The sequence below is a fragment of the Rhineura floridana genome, chromosome 14, assembly GCF_030035675.1.
Source record: "Rhineura floridana isolate rRhiFlo1 chromosome 14, rRhiFlo1.hap2, whole genome shotgun sequence".
NCBI classification, from domain to species: domain Eukaryota; kingdom Metazoa; phylum Chordata; class Lepidosauria; order Squamata; family Rhineuridae; genus Rhineura; species Rhineura floridana.
In genome coordinates this window covers 8,716,581-8,728,913 of record NC_084493.1, presented here as the reverse complement: position 1 = coordinate 8,728,913, position 12,333 = coordinate 8,716,581, and the positions used below count along the sequence as shown (strand labels likewise).

Below are 12,333 nucleotides of genomic sequence, written 5' to 3'. Positions count from 1 at the left end.
TTTTCATTCTAAGTGGGAGACGTGCGTTCTGAACCTGGTATTTGAACGAATGGGCCTTCCCTTTCTCTTGAGATGGCTACTGCTGCCAGGATTTAAGGCCGGGGAGGGAGAGCAGGACTTTGCTGGCTGCTGCGCTTGTGTAAGTATTAATAAATTGGAAGTTTGTGTACTTTTGATTTTTTTGAAAAAATCTTTTTACTGCTTGCAGCTCTGCCCCGTTCATCTCCAGTGGAAAGACATGCAGCTGAACCAATTCCATTTCAGGCCTGGAATGTGCATGGCCTGGGGCCTGGAACCTTCAGTCCTCAAGGACAGATCTCAGAGAGCATTGTCTTTCTGCTTCAGTCCAATTCTAGATTATAGAAGACACTCAATCATTGCTTGAGAGGTTATCTAGCCCCGTGGATGACCCCAGCCTCATGGCTAGCCTTCGCTTTCATGAAAATTAATAAGGCAGTTGATGACAGAGCAGCAAACAGATTGAACACGCTGGAATGTCAGGAACAAACTCTCTTTTCATAACCAGTTACTGGTGCCTGCAATATGGGGATTAGAGAGAACAAGCAAGCGTGCAGCATTCTGCTAGGGCCCCAGGCATAAAAGCAGCTCTCATGCTCCTGTTTTGCTAGAAGGGGATGGGCGACTGTATCTTGAAGAGCAGTTGCACTCCAATTCTGTGACTGCAGGCATCAGGAATTCTCTAAGGTGGTGACTATAACAGTCCTCTTCTAGCCAGAGACACAAAGTCAAGTTACACCATCAGCAAAAACTGTATGGAGTTCTCTTGGGATGGTACCATTGCAAACTGCTGATGAAGAATCAGATATCTGAACAGTAGGTTTTAAAAATCCAATGACCTCCCTACATGTAGAAAAGTAGCACGTTAGGGGAAAATATCCCAACCCCTCTCCCTGCTATCCTAGATTTTTTTCCTCACACATGCAGAGCTCTCCCACTACAGGGAGGATAAAATGTACCCTTGCAGTCTGAAGTGGTATAGTCTCAGAAACGCTGAAATTACAGTATATGGTTTTGTTAACACTTCCTTCAAAAGTATATACTTGTAACTTAGACATAATTCTTTGCTATTTTCAATATTCTCCTCCCTGTCTCCCAAAGACATGAAATCGTTTGTCCAGATGGTTGGCTATGATCATCGCCAAGTATGGAACACATCTGACACTATCATTTTATTTTCCATTGCTTCCTTCTTTAATAAGCTAGAAGTTATTTGTTCATAAAGTAGTTTTTGTACAGCCATATAATATATTTACGAAATATTACACAAATTGCACTTTAAATATGACGGCCTTGTTCCAGAAAAGGGAAACAAAAATAACATTAAAAAATGAAAGAAACCTCCTGACATGAAATCACAATGTGCCAGCTGATTGCTTAACTGCAAGGCAGCTGGTTCAGTGAGCAAAATAAAGCATTTTCCTTTATAGAATTCTTCTTTAAACAGGTAAAATTTATAGAGAATGACACAGGACAATATATCCTTTTACGATACATAGACTATTTACACTCAGTATACTTATAAATTACTTTTAAAAATTCCATTAAAAATAACTATATGCAGCCAATGTCCTTTCTAGTGGTGAGTACATTCACTTGATACCATGAGTGGAAAAATGTTTGAAACCCCTGTACTTACAGATTCCACAGGGGCAGCAGGTATGGGTGAAGAGAGAAGACTGCAATCTTGGAAGACAAGCATCAGGCAGAAATATGGACGAGGAATGAAATTTAAATCCTTTTTTATTCCTGTTGCTGGCATTCAGAAAAAATAGTTCACAAGCAGAAAGTCTGGCCTGGACCCATCTTAAGTATATGGAGGTATTTGCTACCCCTACAAAGGCTAGTGCTGAAAAAGAGGCTTTGCATTGGAAGAAAAGGGGACTAGTACCCTAGAGTGTATACAGAGCCCAGCACCTCCCAGCATAGGAACCAGTGGATTTTTGAGATAAGTAGAAATGAGGAGCATTGCTCAACAGAAACAAACACCTAATGTGTGCATGGGAAATGTGTTGACTATCATGAAGTTTGGGAGTGGGGGAGGGGGCAGCACAGCTTAGTCTGTTACAAACTACCACTGCAGAGTGGTGGAGGGAGCAGGGTTTAAGCAAGACACACCTTGAGAGTTTGGACTGGATCCATTATCCTTGCCCAGAGAAAGGCTGCTTAATAAACCCTTGCTCCTTGCTTTATTACAGTTCCTCGGAATTGCAATATATCTGAATCCACAAAGGACTTTGTGCCCATAGTGGTCTAAGGAAGGAGAACCTGTGGCCCTCCAGATGTCATTGAACTCCATCTCCAATCATCCCTAGCCACGGGAGCTGATGGCAGCTGGAGTCCAACAACATCTGGAGGGCCTTGGGTTCCCCATCCTTGACCTAAGGATACTGGACACATCATTGCAGTGGAACAAAGAGGAGGTAGGCTCCATACAAATATAGCTGTGATTTTTAAAAGCATACATTTGTTTCAAACTACCAACAGGGACAGTGAACCTTCCAGTGTGAGCAGGGAGAGGTAAAAGCACCAAGGTCAGTAGACTAAAAAGGAGAGAGGCTCTGGTGTTTTCTGGAATGTAAAGCTCAATGCATTTCAGAGTTGAAACTCCTTTATCAGGAGCTCTAAAAGATAATGATGATACCACTGATGATGACAACAACAACATTACTTCTTACCAACACAAAACCATAGAAAATCAAAAGATAAGCAAGGAGATGCTGGCTGGTGTCAGACAGAGTTAAAGTAAGAGTCACACAGAGAGAGTCAGATAGAGAAATGGCTTGCTGGCTCCTGATGGCCAACTGGTGTTCAATGGTGTACATTTCATTAGCGCACAACAAATTTTCTCCTTGATTATCTTTCAATTTTATATGGCTTTGTGTTTTAAGAAGTAATAATAACGACAATGTTGTTGCTGTTGGTCACATTTTTATCTTTGTTTATAGCTCCTGATGAAGGAGTTTCAACTCTGAAAAGCATTAAACTAAATAAACATCTTATAAAAAATACTGGGGTCTGACTTGGTGCTTTTCCCCTCTTCCTGTTGTCATCATTGCAGTGGCCAGGATTCCAGATAGTGGGAAGGTACTTTCCTAGATAAAAACTTGATCCTTATCAGGTTTGTACAAGCACAACTGTGATACTCGGTGGAGGACATGGATGATCCTCTGCTACTTTTTTGACATTAAAGCTGAAGCTCGTGCTTCCAACCACTAGAGATGGAATTAAAAACCCCACAAGGTATTAAAATCCTCAAACAAAAACAAAAAGGCACACAGCAAGGTGGAACAACATCCTCCACACTCACACAAATTTCATCCACAGTAATGCTTACAGGAGGATCTGCACATTTGCGGAGAAAAACCTCAAGATCACTGTCAAGGTTGTGCCTTCATCAATCCTTGCAAAGCCAAATTTGGGGGGAGTTTTACACCATTAATTCATCACTGATTCTTAGCCAGTCAGTCAGACTGGCTGTTAGGATCTGCATGTCATTACTCTAACTAAAGGTGCAAATGCCTGCAAAAGACGTCAAATGCCCTGCTTTTATGCATATGATCATGGTACACTGTCTCTATTGGTAGTTTGAAACAAATGTATGCTTTTAAAAAATCGCAGCTACATTTGTATGGGTGGCACGAAGCAGCTGGACAAACCTCATCCCACTTAGTATCTTCTGCCATGAGATTCCAAGAGGACTATGTTTGTATCGGGTGTTCTGAAAAATGGGGCTTCCAAAAGGTCCATTTTAAAGACAGACATTACTGCTAAAGTCAAGAAGAGGGGCTCTCTCTCTCTCTCTCTCTCTCACACACACACACACCAATTTAACCGCAAGGATGAACTCTTGAAAGCTCCAAATCCAAGGGAGTTATCTGATGACACCTGGATTTAGAAAATGGCTACCTTTTGTTGTTTCATACGACCACAACCTCAGATCTGACTATAACATCCACCCCCTCCCCTACCTTTACCTTCCTGGCTTAACTGTCCCACATTAAAGAACAAAAGAAAGTCCCACATTGTGGGAAAAAAGTAAAAACATAAAAAGTTTTTATTTACATTGAACTTCAGTAACCATAATACTATCAAAGAGCTTCAAGTAGACTCTGATTTCATTTTGCCTTTGTTTAATACTGATGTTCAGTAAAAAAGTGATGTCAAATCACATTTTACACAGACTGTGACAGCAGCCCTCTTTACTGCTTTTCCATAAACTTGTGTTTTGTTTGAGTAAAGCAATTCAACGAGTGACATTTCCTTGCCTGTCAGTCTGTTTGTAGAGCTTTTTCCTCAGCTAGCAGCACAGAATGTCTGGGACGAACTTCGAAAGACAATTGGGTTCTACCTCTTAACATTTATTTTGCCTTTTGAAATCCTATCTTGTGCCTTGACCACAGGGCACTTGTTGTGGTTATGGCTACTGAACATTCAGCACAAGTATTTGGCTTAGGCCTACCTGGAATCAAACTGACATTCGTTATTCTGACATGGCCAACAAAGAGACTTTCAAAAAGTCAAATAGCTCTCCTTTCCATAACAGGTATGCCCCTGTTGGTTGTCCAAGAAGCGCTCGAGTGGAAATGAACATTTCTATCATCATTATCCAACACCGTGGAGTGCATTATAAACAGCTCCAAACAAAGGGCTTGCTCTCCTCCTTGCTGTGGTTCCTTGTAACAAAGCCCATGCTTATAAATCCCAGTGCAAAACCCAATCCCTAAAGTCAGCAGCTTTGACAACTGGGATCAAGAACAGGTCCCTGAACTCCAACTGACCTCCAGTGTCCTTGGCTGGCACATTCCCTAGCCCATGAGAGATGGAACTGGGCACCAATGGAAAATGCAAACATGGCTCACCAGCCATTCCATCCTCAGCTTCAATGCCTATTCCCAGCCCAACACACTGAAAAGTTACTTGAGTAAGGAAACAACTAAGGCCACAGCAGATCCGTCCTCCACTGACTCTTGCTAATAGTTAGCCTCCTCTCTTCTGCACTGGTAATACAAAGTTGCGATTCCAAGCAATGACTGGAGGATACACCGGCTTGGATGACCTGCAGCAGTTGTACGATGGAGATGGTGGCAGATGGTGCTGAAGTAGATGAAAGATTCCAAGCATGAGGGTGTTCTGATTTTTCTGTGATCAACTGCCTCACACCATAAATTCATTATTCCCAAGTAGCACCAGCTGCTGAGGACTGTTGTAATCAGCAGCATCAGGGTGTCTCTTCCGACCTGTCCCGGCAGCCGCCTCTGGGAGCTCTTTGGCTTTTGGGGGAGAGTTTTTCACATTCTTCAGTTTCTGCTTGCCCTTTTCAGGGTTGAAAGTCCCTCTGGTGGTGAACTGTGGCTTGTCATCCAGACCTCTGAGATGCCCTGGTGATCGCTCGAGTACTGTGGCATCCCCAGAGGGAACTGCTCGGTAGAAAGGTGATTTGGAGTATATCTGGAATCGTTTCCTAGTTACATGAGGTAAGCAGGAGGAGGAGGAGGGTGAAAGAGATGGAGAAGACACTGAGGAGTCTACTGAGTCCACAGATTCCTGCTGCTTCCTCAGATGCCGTCGAGGCCTGGCGGTAGTGATGGGCTCTGTCTTGATGGCTCTTGCTAAGCCAAGTGCTAAACTTCTATCTGGCAGAGAAGAGATAACAAGAGAAGCTTAAGAAGTGATGGTGCACAAACACACACACAGCACTGTCTGAGAAAGAGTCAAATGGGATTGAGTGGAAAAGGGAGCTTCACTCCCAGGACTACCAAAGAAATTCAAACTACTTTGGCTTATTCTCTTCACTGCCTGCTCCATGCTGAATGACCAAAACATAGTTTGGGGGTATCAGCAATGCATGTTTTTCAAAGTATGTGTAGATAAGGCAAAAGGTGTTTTTCTGATTGTTTACACAAGGACATATTTCCATCCCACACTCAGCCAGCAAGGCCAATGGTCAGGAATGACAGGAGCTGTAGTCCAGAAACATCTGGAGGGTACCAGGTTGGGGGAGGCCGCTTTGAACCCACAGAGGCACTAAACTGAAGAGCTCCCTCAACATCCATTCTTCATGTCTATGTCCACTCCCACCCCAAATGCACATACTTTCACCTTATTGAGTTGTATGAGAAAATAAAATGGAAAACAACCAGGAAAGTTACTGAGGAATAGGAACACACATCCAAAACACAAAGACAGCTGCACATGTTGGTAGGATTCCCAACATGTCTGAAGAATTCTATCATGGGGAAAGTGTTTACATTCCTTAACAAAGAACAAAATGTCATACTGCAGCATACCTAAGCTGTAACTAAGCCTTCCCTATTTTGCGGTGAGTGCATGTTCCCTGCTCCCAAACCCTGCAGTTCCCAGGCTCTGGTATGTTCTCCCTTCTCACCACTTCCTCCAACAGGTGATCGCTTCTGTTCTTCCCTTAGACCTTAAAGAAACGTATTTGCTCCATCAAGTACAGTGTGGTCATCAGATGATTGGGGGACGGAGCATTCTTGTCTGTCATGGACAGTGGGGAGGGGCACTTAGCCTATCAATAGTTCTCTTGCTTGCATTCTGTTTTCTTCTGCTATTTAACTCAGTGGAACTAATGACCTCTGGGAGAGAGCTGCACAGTGGAAACTAGCATGGAAACTACAGAGGTGTCTGGAGAGACTGGGGTTGGTTGCCCTGCATTGTATTTATCCGAGAAGACCCTTCAGGATCTCCATCATTATACAGTAATGCAGAATAGCCTAGGTGATATTTCCCCCCCCAAAAAATTCAATTTTAGCAGGAGCTGCCTACGTATACTTTTGTCTGCAATCATGAGATCTAGAACCTTGCTTTAACACACAACATTAAAGCTGCAATACCCGGGTTTCTGAGGGATGCTTGAACTCATAATGATAGATAATACCAAATGGCTCATATGGAAGGCAATGAATGTCACTTCTTCTAAGCAGCAGAATAAATTGACCAAAGTCCAGGCTATTTCCAACTTTACATGCAGTAAAACTCACATATCAGTTATATAATGGATAAGCAATGACAGGTGCTTGAAGGTAGTTAGCTTAATTCCACCTTGTGAATCTGGGCAAATTAATTATGAACAGCCTTTATTCACCTGATCTGTCTGAGATGGCTCCTTCAGAATCAATGTTCAGGTTTTCAGAGCTGTCAGCAGTACCAATGGAGGCCTCAGACTCTAGAGTTTCATCATCAGAGGCTCTTGGCTCCAGTGCCAGCATTTCAAAAGTTAACTCTTCCCTAAGGGGAAAAAATCCAGTAAGAATAAATTAGCAGACTTGTCTGTCTGGAGATCGTGGAGAAAGCATTGTATATCTCAGTCAATTCCTATTATTCCATTTCTTTATCATCCACTATTTTATTATCAGAATAAGCTATCAGGTTTTGCATGTTGGGAGGCCAAGGGGTTTTACAAGTTATGTGACTTATTCATGAATGGAGTTCCGCTTACTCTAAAAAAAATTTCAGGATTAATTATACCCACATCAATGTACTTGGCATCAGTTACTTCAGGTTCAGCACTTCATAACAATACTTTCTGTGGAGGAGCAGGAACAGAAATCACTGACTTTGATTGAAAAGTATTTGGTGGAAACGTCATTCACTGATAAGGGTCCTCTATAATCTTTATATAAAATATTATTAGATCAAACTTCTGGGAATCTACATAGTCTACGACAACAATGGTAGGAAGATGTTGGTATGGAGATTGATTCTATAAAATGGGGAAATGTATGGGATAAATTCCCATTTCATTCAGTATCAGCCAAACTGCATGAAAACTCATATAAGATTATTCATAAGTGACATCTAACTCCATTAGCTCTGCATAAAATCAGTAATAGTGCTACACCGATGTGATGGAGGGGGTATGGAGCGCTTGGAAATTATTTTCATATGTGGTGGATGTGTACTGCTGTTCAGGCATTTTAGAAAAAGTGTTTCATGAGTTTGGGTTGATTATAGGGCAAAACATTATGTCTGATCCTCTTCTGGCTCTTTTGTCTATTTTTCAAGGTTATAATTTATCACTGCTCTCTAAGGATTTAATAGTTACTTTACTTGTGGCAGCAAGAATTGTAATTGTTTGTCATCGGAAAAAGACTGACTGCAGTTTAATAGATTTATGGCATTCTCAGGTATGGAGCATAGCTTTGATGGAAAAGTTAACACAACAAAGGTTGGCGAGGCAGGATCCAAATAAAAAAGATAATTTTCATATTAAGTGGCTTATGTTTGTAAGTATGTAGCAGTGGGTGAGCATAACTTCCGTCAGCCATCAACTCATGCCTCTTTATGGAGGGATGTCTTTGGGTAGTCTCTGGAGTTTATTGTGGCTAAATCCATCTACTCCATCTACTAACATTGAATTTCTAAATCTCTATTACATTCTAGGTATTAAACTTTATGCTTTTTAAAGCTTACATTAACCTCAGTAACTTTCTTCTCCCCCTCTTCTTCTTCTGAAACATTTTTCTTTTTGTCTTGTTTTCTTTTCTTTTCTTGATTTATATATGTATATATGCTTTGATTGTATAAGCTATATACATTATATTAGTACACTGTAGTAGGCATCTAAAAAATGAATTCTTAGCACTGTCTCTAGCATTCACCCTTTAGAAGAATTCTGGTGAATGTGAAAGCTTGCTCAATACTTTGCACTGGCTTTAGGGTATGTTCTTACAGATGGATTTTTTAATGGTTTTATATTGTATTTACAATTGCATTGTATTGTATTTGACTCTGTAGTTTTACTTATGATGTAAGCTGCTTTGTGGAGCATATGCTAAAAATGTATTATAAACGTCTTTTAAATACGTAATAAAAAAGAATAAATGGAAGGAGAGAACCCAGCTGTGTGGGCAGGAAGTCTGGAAGTAATGGAGTAGTTAGGTCACTGGAAAACATATTCACACCCTATCAGGAACTAACATTATCTGGCAAATCCAACTGAACAATGTTTAAGAGACATGACTGGATATTTGCAGCTGGGGGTCCAGGAAGGTTCTATCTACTTCTACAAGGTATTCACCTATCACAAACCTGCTCCCAATTTAAGTCTGCAATCCAGCTCATATGCAAGACTTGCACTTCCTAAATTGTAGCAACTTTGACCACCCTCCCTACTTTTCAGTTCCACCCATCCAGTCTCACTTTTCTTTCTGAAGGCTCTCAATCTGCTCCGTCAACACCCTCTCTTCTTGTTGCATGGCTACTTGCTGCTGTTCCGTGACATCCACCTCCATGGCCTCTTCGCTGCTCAGAGCCTCTTCAGGGGCATCTGACACGGATGGCAACCGGACTGCAGCCGGTGATGTGGGACTTGGGTAGGTGCCTCTTCGTAGACGTCCTTTACCCTGCGAGCACAGCAGTGCTAATGAGCAGCATGGCCTTAGACCAGCTCCTAAAAAACTCACATCCATGGTATGTGTGTGCAATATAATGAGCAAACAAATATCTGTAGGTGACTGGCAGAGACAGACATGACAGGAAGCATATATGCACTTAAGGACGCATGAATTATTTCAGAGGTTCTTAAAAACACCCAAGACTATACATGCTAAAGCAGAATTTTCCATTTATCTGCCAGATATCAGAAGTCAGTCTAACATTAATTTCTACAGAGCTAGATTATAACAAGAGTGCCTCAGGCTGCTGGCAACAGCAGCAGTGCAAGAAGAGAATATCTGGATTTCCAAATACCAAAATCTACCCATATAAAACCTAAGCAAGCCATTTCTATTTGCAGCAAACACTTGTGCAACTCACATATTAATGTAGTATTTCAGTGTTCAATTTAAGATATTACATTTCTCTAGGCAGGAAGCCTGAGAACAAGAGTTAAAGCCTCATACAAAGTTTGGCCATCCACCATCTTGCACTATCAAGTGAAAGAAAGAAAATTATTACTGTAATGCGCTCTACGTAGGGCTGCCCTTGAAGACAGTTCGGAAGCTTCAGCTGGTGCAGAACGCAGCTGCCAGATTATTGACGAGGACCAGTCGGTCTTCGCATATAACACCTGTCCTGGCGCGTCTGCACTGGCTTCCTATTTGCTTCCGGGCGAGATTCAAGGTGCTGGTTTTGACCTATAAAGCCTTACACGGCGTGGGACCTCAATACCTTGTGGAACGCCTCTCTCGCTATGAACCTACCCGTTCACTTCGTTCAGAATCTAAGGCCCTCCTCCGGGTACCAACCCATCGGGAAGCCCAGAGGGTGGTTACGAGATCTAGGGCCTTTTCTGTGGTGGCCCCTGAGTTGTGGAACAGCCTCCCCGAAGAGGTACGCCTGGCGCCTACACTTCCATCTTTTCGGCGCCAGGTAAAGACCTTTTTATGCTTCCAGGCATTTTAATCTTCTTAACTTTTTAAATCTTTTAATCTGTATTTTAATTTTTGTAGTATTTATTTTGTTTTTGCTGTGCTTTTCGTTGTTTGTTTGTATATGTTTTTGTATTTTTATTATGATATATTGTATTTTATTTTGTTTGTTCACCGCCCTGAGAGCTATTTCGCTAAGGGCGGTATATAAATTGAAATAATAAATAAATAAATAAATTCCACAACTAACACAAGTACCTGGGGGTAGATCTCATATGCATGACAGTGGGAAGCTATCCCCTTAGACGGTGCCTAGAAATATTTAAATGCTGATCAGGCAGTTCCTGATAGTGATATGGAACTGGATCATACAGGATCACACCTATTCTACCTCTGTTGTAATTATGAAGCAATGATCTCAAAGTCACATGTGCCTTTAAAGACTAGGTGAATTCAGCTGGACTTTCTGCTCTGAAGTAATCTGAATACTTTCTCACTACCTCCCTCTGGTTGAATCCTGTGTCACAGCAACTTCTAAGTATCTCAGTTATCTAATTTCCTTGGTGCTGTCCTTTTCCTTCAGCATCTACTCACTTATTCGAAAAAATAGGGCATGTGACCTACATAGAACAGGTCATATAAGTTGTTATTGAGAGGGAACAGAGGATGTTTGTGTAAGGGCTTGAACACACCTGCTCTGGAGAAGCAATCCTGGACCTTTGCAAGGGTGGAGCCAACATTCATATAACTGATGAAACTGAGACTGGGTAAGTATCCCAGTGCTATTTAACTGTGTCTCATAGTCCCAGATAAATGCCCAAAATCCCAAGGTAGCACCTCTGTGTGAGCAGAGCCGATGAAGAGCAGAAAGCAAATTTGATACATTTTACTGCCTTGAGAGTCAGGGCTTTGAATTGTGAACTGGCAAGATTACAGTTCACTCTAGAGGAATAGTTGGAAAACTAGGATTGGAGCATGAAAGATCTTTTTCTGTATACAGCTGAGTGTCTGCATAAAACCACTCTGCCGGATCAGACTAAAAGGTCCATCTAGTTTAGCATCCTGCCTCCCAGACTGGCCAGATGATTTTGGAAGGGGCATGAAGGCATTTACAGTACACCTGTGTGCGTACAGGAAAAAGTCAATAATTGCTTTTCTTAAGGTCACTGATTCATAGGGTCGCCATAAGTCGTAGTCGACTTGGAGGCACATAACAACAACAACAGGGAAAAGCAGCTTCAGGTGGGGGGACATTCTGAGTAAAATGGTGGGGAGGAAGCACTGAATCCCCTTTTCTGCACTCCAGTTTATACAGCTACTTTCCTCCCCTAAGAATTCCAGATGTGCACTCTCAGAAACAGGTGTTTGAAAACCAGAGGGAAAAGTGGTTTGGGAGCAGAGATTTGAGACAGGGATGTGGCAGTAGATAAAACACCACTCGCCCTTCCTCCTCACTGTTGCTCAGCTCAGAATCACCCTCCCAATTATTAATATGCACTTGTTTGAGCTATACTTCTGTGATACAACAGGTATGCAAAGCAAGTGTTCTATCAGTTTCTATCCCAGGCATTTCAGTTAAATGCATCTTATGTAATGGGTGCTATGAATGATCCCAGCCTAGGATAATGGAGAGCCACTAACCATCAGAGTAAACAATACAAGGCAAGATTGACTAGTACTGGTGGTACCCTACTTCTGGTAAAGAAACTCTGGAGATGAGATGTAGCTCAGTGGTAAGGCACCTGTTTTTGCATGCAAGAGGCTCCAGATTCAATCCTCAGCATTTCCACACAGGTCTGAGAGACACACTGGAGAACAGCTGCCTGTCAGTGGAGACAACACTGAGCTAGATGGACCAATGATCTGACTTAGTATAAGACAGCTTCCTATGTTTATGTATGTGCAAGGCAGTTTCATATTTTTCATGTTTAGGTATGTGCAAGGTAGTTTCATATTAACTGAAATTGACATTTCTTCTTGA

At 41.9% G+C, this 12,333-nt stretch overlaps 1 protein-coding gene across 7 annotated transcripts in view; it reads right to left on the bottom strand.

The window, feature by feature from the left end:
* Window positions 1-4,057: 4,057 nt before the first annotated feature.
* The window catches only part of MYO9A (myosin IXA), a 160,740-nt gene continuing 152,464 nt past the window's right edge, over window positions 4,058-12,333 (bottom strand). For 6 of the 7 annotated variants that reach the window (XM_061595939.1, XM_061595937.1, XM_061595938.1 and 3 more), the window contains 3 exons: window positions 9,184-9,386; window positions 7,127-7,269; window positions 4,058-5,654 (listed from right to left, as the gene is read on the bottom strand). In XM_061595939.1, the coding sequence (XP_061451923.1) occupies window positions 5,176-5,654; window positions 7,127-7,269; window positions 9,184-9,386 (825 nt within the window). In that variant the 3' untranslated portion in view covers window positions 4,058-5,175. The remainder of the gene's footprint in view (window positions 5,655-7,126; window positions 7,270-9,183; window positions 9,387-12,333) is intronic. The other variant, XM_061595942.1, reaches the window with a different exon arrangement.